The sequence below is a fragment of the Syngnathus floridae genome, chromosome 6 (assembly GCF_059516105.1).
Source record: "Syngnathus floridae isolate MCC-2025c chromosome 6, RoL_Sflo_1.0, whole genome shotgun sequence".
NCBI lineage: Eukaryota > Metazoa > Chordata > Actinopteri > Syngnathiformes > Syngnathidae > Syngnathus > Syngnathus floridae.
Window position 1 is genome coordinate 13,785,818 of NC_142418.1, and position 18,270 is coordinate 13,804,087.

General features: G+C 38.0%; 5 protein-coding genes across 7 annotated transcripts in view; 1 reads left to right on the forward strand and 4 right to left on the reverse strand.

Moving 5' to 3' along the window:
* Window positions 1-88: 88 nt before the first annotated feature.
* pth1a (parathyroid hormone 1a) lies at window positions 89-5,707 on the reverse strand. Of its 2 annotated transcripts, none has more exons than XM_088378908.1 (3): window positions 3,588-5,707; window positions 720-823; window positions 89-645 (listed from the first exon to the last, which is right to left on the reverse strand). In XM_088378908.1, the coding sequence occupies exons 2-3, from the start codon at window positions 800-802 to the stop codon at window positions 375-377; spliced, it is 354 nt and encodes a 117-aa protein (XP_088235034.1). In that variant the 5' UTR covers window positions 803-823; window positions 3,588-5,707; the 3' UTR covers window positions 89-374. The 2 variants fall into 2 exon arrangements, with proteins under 2 accessions (XP_088235034.1, XP_088235033.1); XM_088378907.1 differs by lacking the exon at window positions 3,588-5,707 and adding an exon at window positions 998-3,035.
* On the forward strand, window positions 3,525-6,138 carry LOC148396687 (uncharacterized). Its single transcript, XM_088378905.1, has 3 exons — window positions 3,525-3,674; window positions 4,149-5,538; window positions 5,661-6,138. Exons 1-3 carry the CDS (start codon window positions 3,601-3,603, stop codon window positions 5,805-5,807), a joined length of 1,611 nt encoding a protein of 536 aa, XP_088235031.1. The 5' UTR covers window positions 3,525-3,600; the 3' UTR covers window positions 5,808-6,138.
* LOC148396688 (phosphatidylinositol N-acetylglucosaminyltransferase subunit Y-like) lies at window positions 6,005-6,409 on the reverse strand. Its single transcript, XM_088378910.1, has one exon. The coding sequence runs from the start codon at window positions 6,400-6,402 to the stop codon at window positions 6,190-6,192; it is 213 nt and encodes a 70-aa protein (XP_088235036.1). The 5' UTR covers window positions 6,403-6,409; the 3' UTR covers window positions 6,005-6,189.
* Window positions 6,143-7,099, reverse strand: pyurf (PIGY upstream open reading frame). The gene is made up of 3 exons (XM_088378909.1): window positions 6,826-7,099; window positions 6,457-6,668; window positions 6,143-6,377 (listed from the first exon to the last, which is right to left on the reverse strand). The coding sequence occupies exons 1-2, from the start codon at window positions 7,026-7,028 to the stop codon at window positions 6,533-6,535; spliced, it is 339 nt and encodes a 112-aa protein (XP_088235035.1). The 5' UTR covers window positions 7,029-7,099; the 3' UTR covers window positions 6,143-6,377; window positions 6,457-6,532.
* Window positions 7,100-13,628: 6,529 nt separating this feature from the next.
* Window positions 13,629-18,270, reverse strand: part of galnt18a (UDP-N-acetyl-alpha-D-galactosamine:polypeptide N-acetylgalactosaminyltransferase 18a) — a 42,050-nt gene continuing 37,408 nt past the window's right edge. For both annotated transcript variants that reach the window (XM_088379467.1, XM_088379468.1), the window contains exon 12: window positions 13,629-13,882. In XM_088379467.1, the coding sequence (XP_088235593.1) occupies window positions 13,736-13,882 (147 nt within the window). In that variant the 3' untranslated portion in view covers window positions 13,629-13,735. The remainder of the gene's footprint in view (window positions 13,883-18,270) is intronic.

Below are 18,270 nucleotides of genomic sequence, written 5' to 3' on the forward strand. Positions count from 1 at the left end.
GTCCCCCCTCCACCCCCCTTGACGCAATAAATCACGACCAACTTGCATTTTTTAAAACAACAAATACATACACAAGCACACATTTTGCTGAAACGCAAATTTTGATTTATGTTGACAACAATCTCCAAGTGCCAGTAAGTGCAATGATAATATTACAACATTGTTCGTTTTTCATTTTGCAAATAAATAGATGGAAAAAAAACAAGGATAAAGTGCCTACTCAAGTCTTTGCTCCTCAGTGAACAAATTAGTCAGTTCTTAAATAACAATTTAATAAATATAACTACAAAATAGCACGTACATTTAGAAAAATAACTTTTATCGAAAAGTATCCAAGTAGGGGAATAAAAAAACTTGCAATAAAGGTCCGACTGTCAAGTGAAATCCTCAGACTCTGGTTGTGTGGCGTTAAGGAGATTCTCAAATATTTTTATGGCTTCCTGGAGTTCCTCCGTTGTCAGACCGGTCAATTCGGGCAGCTCGTCGGGAAGCAACCTCCTCCTCGGCCGGCCCGCCTCCAATTGGCTGTGGCGCGGGGCGGTATGGATGCCCCGGAGCCTCAACTGCAGCCAGTCGCGGCGCTCTTGCACCTCCCTATGCTCCCCGAGGTTGTGCATGAGCTGGACCTCACTTATTGTCCTTTTCCTGGACAACATGAAAATTGTATTTTGAGTACGAATACATTTAGAAACGGGGCAGTTAAAGCTACTGCCACTTACCTGAGGGGGCGCCCTTCTGTGACAACGAAGAGGTGCAAAACGCACAGTGAGATGAAGAGGGCTTGGCACTGAAAACTTCTCATGATGAACTATAACTTGATGACCTTTTAAAAAGGAAGATAATGTTAAAAATCACAAATCAACACACACCAACTCAAATGTATGTCATTGTGTGTAATATTATAAACAGTACATGAAAATGACTGATTGGGTCTGAAGTTTAGAAAAATGCTGATATTGCGAATTCCCATTTATTAGATAGAATGAGTTCAACATACCTGATGTGGCCTATCCTGAGTCTTCAATGTATTAGGCGAGTACAATCATAGTTCAATTCTAGTTGGGTTGATGGTGGCTATCACTTGATGAAATAAGCTCTGGACTGGAGTTGCTTTTATAGCCAGTTGGGCCAGCCATTGATGACTTGTCGTCATTAGCGCTGATGATGTCACACCACTGGTGGTGGCTGGAGAGGAATGACAACACCTCCTTTTCGCTTTGGACTTCTTTCACCTTCCTCATACCAAACCCAAATACCATTCCACACAAACTCTTGAGGACCAAAATTCCAATCTTATATAGCAATGCATGCATTTGAGAGGCAAACATCCAACTTAATGATACTTGTAAAGATACTATGTGATGTTTTATCATGCATTTTATTTTGTCACACAAATTCTTAAACTTCTGCAATAATGTTAAAATTGTTTCTTTTTCTTCCACGTGGTCTTGCCATTTCAATTTGTTCACATCTGACCTTTTTGTCTGACTCTTAACCTTCCGCACAACAATAGTTGCCACAATTGGATAGATTTATGACTGCCGTTGACCATTTGCAAGTCTCCTTGGTTACATTGAGTCTTTACTCAAGAATTAGCATTGTTTAAAGAGTGTGCTTCCCAAAAAGGAGCTTTTACACTGATCTGACGTCAGAGAATATCTTCTGAATGAAAGAGTATAGAGCGGTTTGCTGGTGGCGTCAGTCGGTAATCCTGTAGATCTTTATAAACGGTGATAAGTGTGTCCGTGTATGTGTGTGTCCGTGTGTGTGTGTGTTTGTGTGTAACGTGTAACTGATTCAGATAGTTTTATCTCTTGTTGAAAAGAGCTAACATTTAAGTTATTTTCACATTTCAAATCTCTCATCACATATTTTATTGGCAACACAAAACATATTCCACTGCATTATTATCATTTTCTCACCAAATTAAAATCAAGTTTACTTTTTATAATCAATAACTAAAGTTAAACATGATACATCTCAACATAACCGTTATATTAATGCTAAATAGTTTTATCTTAATGGTTTTAAATAACCTCACTGTCCAAAGATATTTGCACTCAAAATTTTGCTAGGCAATAAGAATAATAATACACTTTATTTAGGGTTATGAAAGATATAATGAATCATTGTAAATAAAGTATTTTTTTCATGCTTTTTGTATTAATAGATCTATTTTTTTTTAATACCAGGAATATGTCCATCGGGCTTTTGTGCTCAGGTGTCACTGCACTCTGTTTTCAGCAAGTATCTCAAGGATGACAGATGTGCATAGAAAAAGTGAAGGAAGCCCCCACAACTTACTTTGGACATATAACCACCAGAGTTTTTTTCAAATTAGTCGAAGCAGTGAGAAGTAATGTCATGACACAAAGGTTCTGTCAACACGTGGCCCGTATATCTGTTTTTTAAAAAATGGATTATAATAATTTGTATCTCATTATAAAATGAACTTCCAATTGATTGGTGAATTAATTAATTAATTAATCTTGTGATTTGCAGGATTTACGATTTAAGTTGAAGGGTCATATTTAACGGTGAGTGAGCTCATGAGCATCACAGGGGTTTAATTACTCCCGCTTTTCCTGGAACAGCACTGGCTTGCCCTTCTTCTAAAGGCAACCCCCTGTTGATTCACTTGACACCAGACACCACATAAGAGAGGTTAAAATTCTCACCTCATCAGAAACAGACTGGAATTTGCATTTGAATTGTATTCCTTTGTTTTTAATTATTTTTTCTAACATCAATTTACACGATTAATCAATTGAGTATTTGCAATGAGTCTCCTGTTTAATTGGAGGCATAAAGGACTGAGTCTTTCAACTGTCCAAGCAAACACACATTTGAAAAAGTAATCCACTGTTTAATTAAATTCAAACTTCCAGGTTTATATCGAGATCAAATGCTTTCTGCTTTTATATCATCATCTTTTTTGACCATCACATTTACTGTTACGCACTGATTGTGCATATGCATCAAAATTTATTTCAGAAAACATATAAGCAAAAATCAGCAAATAAACAGAAAGTGAATGAGAGAGAGAGAGAGAGAGAGAGAGAGAGAGAGAGAGAGAGAGAGAGAGAGAGAGAGAGAGAGAGAGAGAGAGAGACCACCAGCCAGCCTGTACTCTTTGGCATGTCATTGCTACATTCTTGGAGTGCACGAAATGTACAACCCAAAGTACACCTAAACAAAGCACAACATTTTTCTGAGCTCGGCACATATTGCAAAACTTAAACAATGAAAAATGTACAATACCTCTTCTCTCTTTAATCCCAATAGCATTTGATGGGCATTCTTCTTCACGAATCTCACAAAACATAGCCCTTAATTGCAAACCTTGACAATTCTTTTCAATTTTGGTGGGATAACTTGATGACTTTGATAATGATTTACCTCTGGGAGAGATTTTACCATAAATGCACAATATACATCACTGCCACCTACCCTGGCTGCTTGAAATTACAACTACTGGTGGGATAATTAATCATACTTGTGTGCAGATTTCCACAAGTTGCAAGACAAGAAGCAAAACATACTGTTGAAAATTGGACGAACCAAGCGGATTAAAAAGGGTAAATTACCTTACGTTCATGAATGCAACACCAGATATCGGCATCGGCGGTGCCTATTGATGTTGACTTCAACGTTGCTTTCTGCGAAATATTCAGGTATATTAGTCATTTTACACCCTTAAACATTATAATATGGACAAATAATGCAAGTAAAACGAATGCGTTACAGAAGAGTAAAAGAAACATCTCGAAAATGGTTTACAACAAGGGAAACGTGACCGTCTTTTACGTAGAGCATTGCGTTGACTAACCTGCGTCGAGTTCTCGTTTTTTTAAAGTTTTTAAGTTAAACAGCGTGCAGAATCATTCCCGAAAGATCGCTGCAGTTTACTAATTTTATGCTTTTGTTTCCTTTTAAGTAGACTCATTATTGCTCCCGTGATGGTTAACCTCTTCTTAATGCATAGATTGTACTGTTAAGCGATATTAAGCATTAACATGGTGCAACCTAACTTGTTGCTGTATCATTCAGTGCTTCAAGAAATTGATAGTAATATTCTTTAATGATTATGTTGTAGCCTCTGTCCTTGTTCAAATCAATGAACTTGGGTGTTCCTTTCTGTTTTATAGAGCCATGTCGAATGAGATTGACCACTTTTGGGAGTCCTTGCTTTCACCTGGGAGAATTAAACGGGAAACAAAGAAGGACAAAACTGGGTCAGAAAGAAAAAACGACATACCCTTAAATTCAAATGGCATCATCCTGAAGAAAAAGCAATCGAAGAAAGAGAAGAAAAAGAAGAAGAAAAAGAAACCGGATTTAAACAGTATATTTGGCAGCAGCGATGGTACAGTGACAACACAATCGAAATCTGTCACGTCTCATCTGAATCAGAACGAGAAGTCTCATCACACAATTCAGGACACCAAGAAAAAAGGCCAAAGAAAAAAGAAAGTGGCGTTCAATTTGTCACATGACTCCGCTTGTGTCAAATGTCCCAATTTTGCTTCTATACATCCCAAGTTCCCAAAAGAGTGTACAGAGTTTAAGAAAGCCGCTGAAACAGATTGTGAGAAGGCTCCTCTTGTGAGCGAAACAGCTCAGCATCAGTCTCAACTTCAAGATAACAACATTCAGTGGGAGGAAAGCAACAGCCAGGACTTGTTTATCACCCAAAAGATATTCAGATCATCCTCCTCAGACACCAGTGGGGAAGACAGCTACAAAGCTGCCACGACAACTTCACCGCAACAAACCCAGGTATCAGACAAATATTTGGATCAGATAAAATACCTTGACAAGGATTCTTGTCAGCTTTCAAGAAAAAAGAAACAACAAAAGACAGCAAAGAAGACAAAGACTGCGGAGAAGGACAGATCGCACAGTCGAAAAAAGAACGATTCATTCCAAAACAAATCAGCGAGCCCCATCGGGGCCGAGGCGCCCTTGCGCTCTCCTTATTCAAAGCCTAATGTGATTAATCTCCACGTGGACAAGATGGCCGTAGCAGATAGGTCACCACCAAAGGTTGCAAAGTCAAAGCGGTATCACCACAAAGAAATTCAGCAGGCTTTTTCACGCGCTCTCCACATACCCCTCAAACCCACAGCCTGCACCGCCACTCAGACAGAAAACTTCTTCACTGCCGAACTCTCTTCCTATTTCGCTTTCTCCACAAAGAGAAGACTGGCGGGTGGCTCTGATGTCGAGAATCCTTTGGATCTGAGCTTGCCTCAAAGAGCTAGGAAAGACCTCTGGAGGTGGGCCTCAAGGGAAGTCAAAGAGAATGAGAAATGGGCTGAGAATAAACTGTCCGCCAGAGGGTTCAACGTGCCTTCATCATGTTGTTCAGCCATGAAAGACCTGGAGGTGAAGGAAGGGGTTGTTGTTAATGAGAAGAGGGAAGGAGAGACCACACAGAGTCCCCTGACGGAGTCGGAGCCCAAGTCCGGCGACACGACAACATCCAGCGATTGCAATGAGCTGCCAGGCCAAAGCAAAAAGGTTGACCTGAACCAGGTGATTACAACCTACATTCTCATCCCCGACATTCTGTACATAGTATTTCCTCCATTTAAATACTACACCTTAGGTTTATCATCTATCCAAAATGTACAATAATGCCTTGTTTGCTTTGCCAGGTAAGGCCAGTGCAGATGAGGCTGAATGAGTCATTCTTCTTCAAGACCAAAGGAGACGGATATTCACCCAGACCCGAGTCACCTCTGATGAAACTTTCTCAGAGCAGAGCAAGTGAGAAAGACATGAAAGGCAAGAAGACACGTTGAGGTTTATCAGAAATTCACATAACATCAACTGCCATAATTTGTTTACTACACTTGACCTTTCAGAAAACAGAATTTATTGTTTGGGTTGAACTGAAATTGTTTTTTCTACTTCTGGAAATGATTGAATAACAGGCAAGAGTATCGGCTCAAGTTTGCAAGTCATCTTAAAGGAAAATTTAGTCATTGATTGTTGAAAGTTAAAATGTGATGTTATTGGTACAGTTTATTGCATTAAGAGAATATGTCATCTTTACTGTAAGTAACATTCTGACCTGAATTTTCTACTAGTGATTTGCATTTCGAAAATACAAATAAAAGCAAGGGCAAACAAGGGGCAGCGTGTCACTAATGTATACAACATTGTTAAACACCACATCGAAATTTAATTGTGCCTGAAGAGCTTAATTCCTATCCAGCTCCACAGATGGAAGAAGACGTAGACAGGGATGGTGATGGGCAGCAGCAGACTGTAGAAGCACAAATTGTTGCTACTCGTGCAGCCCTGAGGAAAGTTTTCATCCACTGCGGCAGAGTAGAACAAACCAAAGAGGGACACGATGGGAACCAAGCCTACCATCATAGACAAGGAAAACATGCTTGCAGTTGTGTGAACCTCGACAAATAAATGATCTTATTAGATTAGCATCACCTCTTACTCCACTTCAATGACTATAGTATATGAACTAGGGTGCCAAAATTTAGTTGAGGATGCAGAGTGAGCAATTCTATTCTTGGGCAGATGGGTTTGAGTCTTTCTGTAGAAGTCTGGCTTCCTGGGGGATCATGTTAGGGATTCCGTCGACGATCGGGTATGCAATACCGAGCTCGTCGTTGATGAGCTCGTTGGTCGTGACTTCAAACCTGCAGAGCAGACCAAAGTCACCCGTGACTCAGTGAAACTGCCTTTGTGATGGGAATGCTGAAGTAACACAGTCAATATCGTCCGTACTAAAATCAGACATAAATTGCATTACGATCCATAAACCGATTAACTAAAGTAGCAAACTGACAATTTTACCTGAGTGGCTTCTTGGACAGTGGACACACTAAGAACTCTAGCAGCGATGTGTCAAACGCCTGCTGCGTTTCGTCCTTCACATCCGTAAAGCTCCTCACCGACGTAAAAACAGATACAGCTGCCTGAATGGATGCCTTGTATCTTACATTAGTATGAATTAAGGGCGATTCGGTCAAAAATCGGCCCAAAACATTGCGCAACATGTCCACAACAGAACGAAAGATAGTCCCCTAATGACTTCCGGTAAACCCTTTCAGTGCACCTCAAATAAAAGCCCCCCGCCTGTTGGAACTCAGCCTTTTCAGTTCCGTGCAATTATTTAAAAAATATGTGATTGTAGTTCAAATAATACATTATTTATTATTTACTTGTTACATTTTTTAAAAAATACTTTCGGCCTGATCTTCATCATAGCATACATTTGATTTACAACTGATTGTACTTAAAGAGCTTCCACATTTGTCCATGTAGTGGCAGCATTGTTCTGCAGTGCAAAGATGTACTTTCCCCCATATTGTAGCATGAGTCAAACTTGGCATGAGTGTCACTACGGCACCCAAATTGATGACCTCGACATCCCGATAATATTTATTTACTCTCACACAATCATCAGCCAATGCAGCAGAAGATGTCTAGACTGGCCAACACATCATCCAAAACAGTGTTGACAGTAAGCAAACCAAGGTCATGTGCATCAACACTATAATCAGTGATACATTTGGGGTAGATGGAAACACTCTTGCTTTTAAGGATCAAATATTATTATCGCATGAATGATTTATTTAGATAAATCACACACACTTCAAAATGAACAATTCATTGTCTGAAGTGATACTTTATTTAAATATCTCTCCATTGAATATTGACAACTGTGTCTGTGACACACACAAATATTATTTGCTTTGAGACTCATACACACTACTTGCAACTATTTGTTCTTTTCATCTGCACAGCACAATAATAAATCTTCCCCCCAGCAAAAGGTAATACAAGAAATTTTATGTAGCATGCTGCAGTCAGGGACAGTTCCTTGTGCTGGTTGTTTACTCATGAGCTGTATCAATCAGCTGTGTGGAGGGCTGGGCTGAAATTACTCTGACACAGAAGAAAGATGTACACAAACAGCACAAATGACTGAGTGGTTTAGGGTTGGCCCTTATTGATGTGTCACTGAAAAAAAATGGTGCTCGTGGACCAACACACCAAACTCTTGCAGTAGATGAACAGAACATAATGCTGTTATCATTTGAGTTGTATATTCATATCACCCATCAAGACTAAATAGGTTTATAAAACCAACATGATTTTACTGCGATACAATAAAGTGTTCTGCAGGGTTTACATTGTGGTGAAATGGAATTAATTCGGTTTCAAGTGAGGAATAGTCTACAATTGGATGGCAACACAAATGAGGAACCGTGCTGTGGAAAATAGATGGATAGAAACAAGATTGGAAACAAATTCTGATGAGAGTTCAATCAGAAACCTTCAAGAGCAACCTGGGAAATAAAAGTGAATTTCATTTGCTTCTATCAATAAAAATAGGCACATGAATAAATGACACCACCGCACAGCCCACATTCACATGCATCTGACTTTGCAGCAGTGTTGCCAGAGCTGCTTCAAACCACTTCTCGGCAGACAGGATCTCTCTGCAAATAGTAGAAATACTGTTGTTTCCTGCACCTCTCAAAAAATGTTGCCCATATTTCAAAGATTGTAGATTTTCATCACAGCAGAGACCTTGAGAGAGGGAAAGCATAGTTCACACACAGCACCTCTTGACATTTTCAACAAGTGGAATCAACAGCAGCAGCAGTGAAGGCATCACCCACATGGCAGCAGCAGAAACCGAGGCAGACAGGTTACGAGGTTTTGGCCGATTTTATGACTGCACTCCACACCAGTGATATTTGACAAAGCTTTCATCAGTCCGACACCTCTGTGACCTTTTCACAGTCATTCATGTGGACACAAGATATTTGCCGACTGACAGCTGGCCCTTAGGAGCTGTTCACCAGCATGACTTTTCTGACTACTTCAGGCTGTGTTTTTTCCCCCTGCTTTGTTGACCTAGTTTGTATTGGGAAGATGTCTTCATGGGTCAAGAAGATGTGATTTAAACTTTCACAGCCCAGTGGAGATACATGACTGCACATTTTTTTTATTTCAAATTTCCCTCAAAGCAAATGTCAGAGTGAACCGAAAAGTTAATGTGAATTTGTGACATTAAATAACAGTGTTGATCTAGTTACTTGTAATCTATGACATACTGAATTCCGAGTTACTGGCATTGAGAAGTGACTAGTTCTGGTCTGTCCTTGGACTGTGATGCATTTTACATTACTTTTGAGCTACTGTCACAAAATACGAAATCCCAAGCAAGCGAGAGGAGATGCAGACTCCACACTGCAAGGCCAAAGCTGAGATTTAACTCCAGAACCTGCATCCTTGAGGCAGAAATGCTTGGGCAACATTGGCAGCAACAGATATAAAATTTCCAGAAGGTTATTGTTACTGCAAATAGTACCACTTCAACAGTGACAGCTAATCACTGTAGCCTAGTTAAACTATATTGGCTTTTTTATATTGTAGTGCTAACAACTGAGTACATATGCTTCATAAAAGCATGATGGGTAAATAAATAGAGGTAAAGATTTTACAAAAGGCATATTAATTACACTAATTAAAAATCATCAATTACTAGAAAAAGCTTGTAAATTTCTCACTAAGCCAAATATGCTATAATTAAAGTTATAATTTTGGTGTGATTTTAATGAGGCTTCTAAGGCACTTCTAAAGGGATTCTTGTGGACATATTAAAACAAAGATTTAAGTTAGTGCAACTAATTAGTTCATTATGTAAATATGTTCAGTAAGGTCTCGAACACAGTCATATACTGCATCATAAACCTATTTGTACTTTTCCAAATGTTACCATAATGACTAGTTTTGTGTTTTTGAGTAAGTACCTGGTTGCAGGGTGGGTGTTGAGAAACATGCTATTTAAAGACAAATGGACCTCTGGTGGATTTGTTTTTTTTTTTTGTTGCATAGCAACTTAGCCAAGCGGTAGAGGTGGCTCCAACAGCTTAAGTCAAGTAGGCCGCTTAAGTGTTTTAACGAGGCCTTTATGACAACTCGCCAGAATACTGCTATGGTATTGTATAAGCTTGGGATTGAATTCCAATGGATCATATGTTAAAATAGATGATTGCTGCTGCGATATTTGGATGGAGAACCTAACATCCTTGCAAGGATGGATTCCTCCTTAGTAAAAAGACATGCACTCATGCATGTGGGGTGTTGGGGTGACAGGAGAGATGTTAATGACAGAGGGAAACGGGTGATGAGTGCTGCTGGGAAAAAAAAAAAAAAAAAAAAGCGTCCAGCTACAATCTCAGTGGACTAATGAGACAGCACACTGTTTTCTAGTTGGGAATAATTAGAGCATTCTCAGAGGCTGCAAGATTGTGAAAACCTACATTTTCTTCTTTAACTATCCTACAAAGCAGAATCTACTCCAGTTTGTATTTTTGCACTAAATGTCTTATAAATGCATACTTGTTTTAGAAATGGATGAATAAAACACAAAGAAACATCAAAACTGAAATCTCATATGTTCCAGTCACAGTTGATGCCATTAATTGATGGTGTTTTGTGCACTGTGAACATTTTCAGATTACTTAAATTGAAATCTGAATTTTATGACGACTGTGCCTAGTTTTTTGCTAATTATCCATAAAGAGTAGACTGGCAGAACCAATTCACAAGTTCAGATTCTGACTCAAAACTCTGTCCAATTGTGTTTTTAGGTTAGTCCAGCTGAAGACGAAAAAAAAAAAAAACAACCCACAATCACAAACACTATACGTCTGACCTTTCACCCCTGACCTTTCACCTGGGATTGACTGGCAACCATTCTCGGGTGTACCATGGCTTAAACATCCTATCCTAAGTATGTTCTGAATAAAGTTAGAATGTGATATTTCAAAGGAATGAAGGCAGTAAACACAATCTCCCTGCATGCATGAAAAAGTGTTTTGGAGACACCCCAACTGCTCAGATTTCTGTTACTGTGTTTTCTCATCTGTATCAAACTCACGTTTAACCAAGATGCAAACACTCAAGGAAAATGGTCCACCTTATTATTGACCATGCAAGTCAAAATAAATTAAGCAAGAGTAGTACAAGACACCATCCCTCCAGTAGATTTAAAATAGTGGACGCATTGAGTTTTTGGTACAGTCTAGCTTTATTTTCACTTCTCATAAATATTATAATTTTTATACACTAATAAAATAGCATGAACATTTTTATATCACAACAGCCTCCCCCAAAACTACAAAAAATTCAGGCTGTAAAACTGGAGTCACAAGGAGATTTAACACGTTTGATAATAGATGCTACACAGTAGCTTAGAAGTGCACAGCTGAAATTAAATTACAAATATTTTTCATTTGTTTGTCTATGTTAAACAGATTTGAATCAGTACCTGCACCCGACTGGACTGAAGAAGAATATAATATTTAAGAGTCAGTTTCAAACTGATGTTATGTTTCATAATGCCTTCGGAGATTTATTAAGTACCTGCAGTCATTTTGTCAAATCCACAAAAGCCAAAAATATAGATGATTTAAAAACAATATATTTGTGCCTACCTATGAACAAGTTAGGTAGTACACAAAATATGTAATAAATACTTGTGGATCACATGTTTGTTTATTTTATAATTACACCATATAATGTACATGCACGATGACATAAACACATAATAATGGTGATTAAAAATATAATTGAAAAACAATCTATTGTCCAAAGAAAAGAAAATCCACTGAACATGCTTTTAAATAAGTGAGCAAGTAAATAAATAAATACATCAGCGAATAAACAAATAAACAAACAAACAGACAGACAGACAGACAAATAAATAAATAAGTAAATAAATAAATAAATAAATAAATAAATAAATAAATAAATAAATAAAACTATAATTGAACTGCCGCCCGCATACAAAAATGAAACACAAGTTTGAGTTTATCTGCTCCGTGATTGATACTATTCAATGCCTTGGTCGTCACTCAAGCATTTGGTAGTCATTTTCACTGGCTAATTTATTTATTTTCATTTTAACGTATTTTTACACGTGTAACTCTTGCGAATATTTAAAAGTGTGAGTGCATCTGAAACTCTCCACATTCGCATTACAGTACGCCCATGGAATTGACTTTAAAATAAAACATGACTGTTTTATTATTTTCACATTTCCATTACCAATGATTTGGCAGTGTGAGGGTTATAACTAGTTTTAATTTTTTCCTAAGGGGAAAAATGGTCCTTCAATGTTCCACTCTAACTGCTGAGATGCAGAAAGTCAGGGACAAAATTGCTCACTAGCTTAGGGAGGGGAAAGGAGGCGCAGGTTCAAGGCCTGAGGTGGTGTGTTTTTTTACCTTAATGAAGAAGCCCAGAAGCAGAGCAGTATATTTTTGTACTTTTGTACTCACACTCTGGGCCCTATTTTCATTTCCAGCAAAAATCCATTGCAAAATGCAGTCAAACTGTGCGCGTGGGTGGCATGTAGTCGTCGTATGGAGGCGTTTTGTAGTGCTCTTTGTTGTTCCCTGTGGTGCTGCCCCATCAGTGTATGAATGATTTGTTTGTTTCACTTAACCGTAAATCACTGTGTGAGTGAGGTGACATAAAAGCACATAAGTATCTTGAAGGTACAAGTGCTCTCTCCCCAAGTAAAGCCAATTTATCACTGAGAAGGGCACCTCGAATCGAGACTGCTTGCCGTGCATTCACGTTTTTTTTTTTCAGCTGGGATTCCAATTGATTGTCATTACTTTCTTACAAAATCGACTGGTATTTCCATTGTCCAACATCTCTGTCATGCCAGTAATATTGATTTTCTTAATTTTAGAATAGTGCATTCAGTTGCATAACCCGATTCTCCCAAAAAAGTACGACTGGATTTTTGCCCATTTTATGTTGCTTTATATATATTTTTTTCTTTTTAAAAGTACTAAAGTAATTCCAATAACTGGAGATCATTTGTGTGTTTTTAACATGCAGTACTACTTGGTCAGTGAAGATAATTCTGATTGTAATTCTTAGTCAAGCTGTAGAGAGTCAAAACAATGCTGTCTGTGTAGCTGCCCGTCCTGACTGAATTGATTCCACACTAAAGAAAGTGAAAGATAGTCGGCCTACTTAAAGACAGTATATAATTCGATGATCAATAAATCAACCAAGAACGAATAATAACTGATCTGGTAATAATGAGTAATTGCTTCGTTTGTACTTTAAAATTAAAAACATTTGGCCAGAGCAGTTTGTAGTTAATGCAACAAAAAGAAATGTACTGTAATGAACCAACGTACAGTATGTTATGATGGCATCCATCCATTTCATGGTTGCAAGTTTGTTATGGAGCATATTGCAACTTGGCTTGGTACATCATGCACAAAATAGCAGTTAACTCAATTGGATATCACCCATAATGTTGTCGAGAATAGGTGGACCTAAGCCCACAAGCATATTGGAACCATCCAAACTGAATTTGCTTCAGTTACTTGATAGTCGGGGCGCAACTGCCGTCTGATATCCAAAATTTTATTTCGAGCGGAGTTTCTGTAATAATCAGCCGGGGATTTCATGGGTCTGTTCCCTGGAATATGAAATTGTGTTTCTCCTTCATTCTACAGAATGGGAAGTTTAGTGAGCATGATTCATCTGTGAGTGTCTCCCCTCACGAGACATTGCAGGTATAAAATGATTAGAAAGGAACTGACGGTAAGTTTCAGATTGAATCATTTTCTTGCGCATACAAATCAAATTTTTGTTTTGTAGCAGCTGATAACAAGTCTGTCTTTCTCCATTACAATGAAGATGTCACAAAATGTCTTCACTGGGGTAGGACAGTCAGTATGTTAGTGATGGTCCACTTTTGTCCGCTGCAGTCCTGAATGGCAAGCTGGAAACTAAACTGGGACTGACTGCTTTCCACCATCTCCAGACAATGTTGAGACTCCGTGTTCTGGATGGAACCGTCCTAGAGAGACAGACATTCACAGAAAAAGAGCAAAGGTTTGAAGGTTTAGCTTTCCTTACAAGGAATAAATCAGTAATCACCCATAATGTTGATGATTAATTGTCACAAAGGGTTATCGGGAGTGAGGAACAAGGAAAGAGAAAGAGAACGACACGCCGTTGCGTAGTCAAAAGTAGAAACTGCCTCTTGTCATTTTGCGCTGTGATTTCTACAATATCATCCATTTAAAATATGGTGAAAGGAATTGGGGTCCATGTCCAAACCACGTTAGACAGAAAGTCGCGTAGAATCAAAGCTTACCAAGACATATTTAGTATGCATGGAAAGAACACACACTTGGGACATTTTTTTTTAATGTCTTTTTATAACATGCATTTTATGGACTACATGCATGGCATCTCATGACATACCGTAAGCGGTTGAGCTTGCGGTTTGCGTTTATTCCAAGCTACCTGGAGGAAAAATAACTTTATTCTTTAAAATTGTGTTAAGGAATGTCTTAATACAATGGAGCTGGTGCTTTTCAAAGTGGAAATGTCATCCGAAGTAGTGACTTTTTAAAGAGCAAGAAATTGATCATCAACTTTGTGAGTGATGTAGCTGCAGTCGCTCACTCTGTCTCACCCCCTCAAGGTCACGGCTATAGTAGTATGAAGCTTCATAATAAATTTTAGAAATGCATTTTCAATCATTTAAGGTGTATCTCCAAAAGATACTTTTTTTCTGAACAAGAAAACAATGTTTTTCTTTCATAATATGACAAACAACAAAAATCACATTTTCTGATTAAAAAAAAATAAAAAACACCACAGTCTTTCAGTGAGCACATCATTCACCGGATTTTTTAAAACACATTAACATCCGATTACTATAGCTACCAACCACTTACTGACAGAAAAAACACTTTTCTTTCCACAAAGCAAATTTCTGTTTTTATCATTTGAGAAATAATGATTGTAATTGCATTGCTGGTGTTGTTTTCACATCAGACAAAAAACCCCCACAATTCTATATTGTGTATTTCTTTAAAAAAAACAACAACTAAATTTCATCCCACTATTTGCAAGAATGTTTTGTTACCATGCAAGAAATATTGCTTTCATATTTTTGCTGTCTAACATGCATGACTAATGTTGCCGCTCTGATGCTTCCGATAAATCTAAACGTGGACTGAGTCATAGCATGAATGCAAAAATGTCTGCGTCCTAAACTTGCTCAAACCATTGCCACTTTGAATAAGAGCGCTTCACTATAATTTAATAGGAGTACCTACATCTCCATGGTGTGTGTGAAACCATGACAACAAGTTTGTTTGTTTGCGATATGACAGAGCCTTGAGCCTAAGTTCCTTAGTAATATTGCAGGAACAGTAACATATTTTAATGAGTTTACAAGGTCCCAGGAGAGCAGACTCAAGCTATTACCATCAAGCTTATTGCGATCTTCAGGAAGACAGCCTTGCTTATAAAACCAAAATGTTTTGTACATTACAGGGGTGTTCAAACTTTGTCCATCCTGGGCTGCATCCAGAAAAAGTTAAGGATGCAGGGCCACTTCAACTTCTTTTGTTTAACATTCCAATCAATCAATGTGGTCAAATAAATGAGCCATGAAAATATGAGCATCTGCACAATCTACAGCTTTATAATACCAAAGCTGCATGAAGAATTCGGCCTTTAAAAAGTGTAATGACTTTTGATGTTTTGTGTTGTTAATTTAACACAATGTTTATTATTGTGACTGTAGTTTGCAGTGGTGTCAAACTGCGTTGCATCATTAAGAGAGCTGACATTCTTTGGACTCATGTCATTAAAGGCAGCATTCAGAATGATGCAAAACAATTATACTCAATCGAAAAATACAAACACAAAAATAGACTACCGGCTATACGGCCACAATGCCTTTGCACAACGATGCATATTGAATTCATACACATTTTATCTGCTCTTCCATCGGTCCAGGTCTATAATTTTGGTATGGGCTCTGGATTAAACGAGAATAGAACCACTCAAGCACGGAGCAGCATATTCAGAAACGAGAAAAACAATGCAGAGGATTTAGACAATTTGCGGCTGTATCCTTGTTCATCAGAATAATACGAATCAAGACTTGGTCATTGTTTTAATAAATATTGTAGTTCTAAAATTAACATCGCTCTATTTTTAATCAACACTGAGTAAAAAACAAATACGTACTTCATTAACATAGCTCCATTTTTAATCAACACTGAGTAAAGAACACATACTTTTATATATCATCATATAATCCCCTCCACACAATTCAAAAGTGTTCCTAGGTGTTTTAAGACACACAATTCAAACAATGTGGATGTATCACATGTTACATTTAAAATAAGCACAAAAAAAAAAAAGAGTTTGGGGCCTGACCTTGGAAATCTCTGCTTTATAAGATGCCCCTTAATCAGTACAACAGTCCAGCTCTGCAAAAGCTATTGATTCTCATGTCCCTTGCAGGGAGACATTTGCCCACATATTGAAAGGCTGTCTAGGTGGGATAGCCTGACAGACTTTAGTGTTCACACTCCACACACAGCGAAAGCATAGAGAATCGATGTCCTGGTTGACTGAGCCTTATTTTCCACGGACTACAATAGCCACTGACCTTTGAGTTACTTTTGTGTTGCACAAAGGATGTTTTATCAGTTAAGAGCACCATTGAAATGAGGCCACACAAATGAAGATGTTAATAGTGATGGTTATTGGCATTTGGCCGACGAGCATGGACACACTCACTCATGCACGCACACGTATTGTAAAAATAAATATTTTGCCTTAATGAGTAGAAAAAATGAATACAAAAAAAATGATCTTCATTTGAAGTACACTTTCGACAGGCATTTGAACTTCATTTACCAGGAACAAAATTTATCAACCCAACAAAACAAGTTGTAGCACACACAACATTTTAGTGACTAGCTTAATGACGAAGAATATTTACTTATCATCTTGGAAATAAAATATTTCATATGAATTGAATGTGTGCCTGTTCTTGCAGAGCATTGATTTTACATAGATGCAAGCATTTCATATTAGTCAAGGCAGCAGCCATGTCTTGGTAGAGAAAGTGAGGTCATTTGTTTGAAATCACATAATTTACAAACCATAGCCACCCGCAAATTTGCATTTATTACAACTTCACAAAATAAGCAGGACAGCAAATGACAGTAATTAAATTTTGTAGTATTTTGGGAGCAGTCATTGCCTGAACAAACAGCTTCATCTTGTTGAGCTGGAAAAACTATTGTTTTATTTGCTCATTCAGCCCACTTATTTTGTCAGGCAATCAACCACAAATGTTCTAGTAGACAAAACATTGCAAGGATAATGACTTATTTACTCAAAAACAAAGCCATTTCGCCTCTTCAGACAAAAGATAGTCCCTCTAAATCTAAACTTTAGGCAAAAATGCTTACTTTATATGAGCAAACACTCACACTTGGTATTTGTCTAGACCTTTGCTCTCAAGTCAGTGAGGCAACACTGTCATTCTGCAAGGTGCACGGTTGGAATGCACCATTGATTTCCTGCTATTAAGGCCAGTGCACCGGTTAATCAGAGGGTCATTCTGATAGTCAGCCAGAAAGCCATTCCCCCAAAAAAGACTGCTGATTGGCTGGCAAGCCGTCAGCTGCATGTTTAATCAAGTCATTGCAAACGGCATAAACTGTGCAGTATGAAATAAAAAAAATAAGACGTGAAAGCAAAGTGCAACTTCTCACTATGATTGGAAAGTCTGTTTTTATCATTTGAAACCAGCTAACGCCTGGAATGGGTGATAAGGTTAATGACCATGTATTTGACAAATTCAAAAAAAATATAGCAGGAAAACCAACACTAAGGCAGCATATACAGGACAGTGATTCTACCTTGTACCGTTTTTTTAGTTATTATTTAGTTATATTTTTTGGTTTAGTGACATCCAAACATCTCGACAACCCTTCCCTTCTATAAAACATGAACAAAAATAATAAAAATGTGTTTTTGATGGCGAAAACATTTATTTATACATATTTGATCATGTGTGCAAACAGCAACATTTTCACATTTGACAACCTATTTACAAATTTTGGGCTATTTACAGAGATGTTTGTGCACGTGTGCTCACATACGTGTTTTGCTATTTACAAGGGACGTATTTGTGCAGCTGTGACGCCTGTTTTTGTTGTGGACTGTTAAAGCGGACTTTCATCTCCATTGCGTACTTACAGGCATCTCCTCTAACTTCCCTCCATCGTTTTGCTCTCGCCATTTTGTTTCGCCATTTTCTCTCACTCTCAAACTTCTTCCTCCATAACACCACAACTACATTCTCCATTGTTCTCCCATTTGGGCTGAGCTCACACTTTGAGCCAGCAAATGCAACTCTGC

What these genes read in the sequence shown, in the direction of transcription:
- pth1a (XM_088378908.1), bottom strand. Translation starts at nt 802, where the DNA reads ATGAGAAGTTTTCAGTGCCAAGCCCTCTTCATCTCACTGTGCGTTTTG. An exon ending in ACAGAAGGGCGCCCCCTCAG is followed by an intron (nt 646 to 719) that starts GTAAGTGGCAGT and finishes CATGTTGTCCAG; the next exon opens with GAAAAGGACAATAAGTGAGG.
- pyurf (XM_088378909.1), bottom strand. Translation starts at nt 7,028, where the DNA reads ATGTTGCGCAATGTTTTGGGCCGATTTTTGACCGAATCGCCCTTAATT. An exon ending in CTGTCCAAGAAGCCACTCAG is followed by an intron (nt 6,669 to 6,825) that starts GTAAAATTGTCA and finishes TCTGCTCTGCAG; the next exon opens with GTTTGAAGTCACGACCAACG.
- LOC148396687 (XM_088378905.1), top strand. Translation starts at nt 3,601, where the DNA reads ATGCAACACCAGATATCGGCATCGGCGGTGCCTATTGATGTTGACTTC. An exon ending in GCTTTCTGCGAAATATTCAG is followed by an intron (nt 3,675 to 4,148) that starts GTATATTAGTCA and finishes TCTGTTTTATAG; the next exon opens with AGCCATGTCGAATGAGATTG. An exon ending in AAAAGGTTGACCTGAACCAG is followed by an intron (nt 5,539 to 5,660) that starts GTGATTACAACC and finishes TTGCTTTGCCAG; the next exon opens with GTAAGGCCAGTGCAGATGAG.
- LOC148396688 (XM_088378910.1), bottom strand. Translation starts at nt 6,402, where the DNA reads ATGTTTTCCTTGTCTATGATGGTAGGCTTGGTTCCCATCGTGTCCCTC.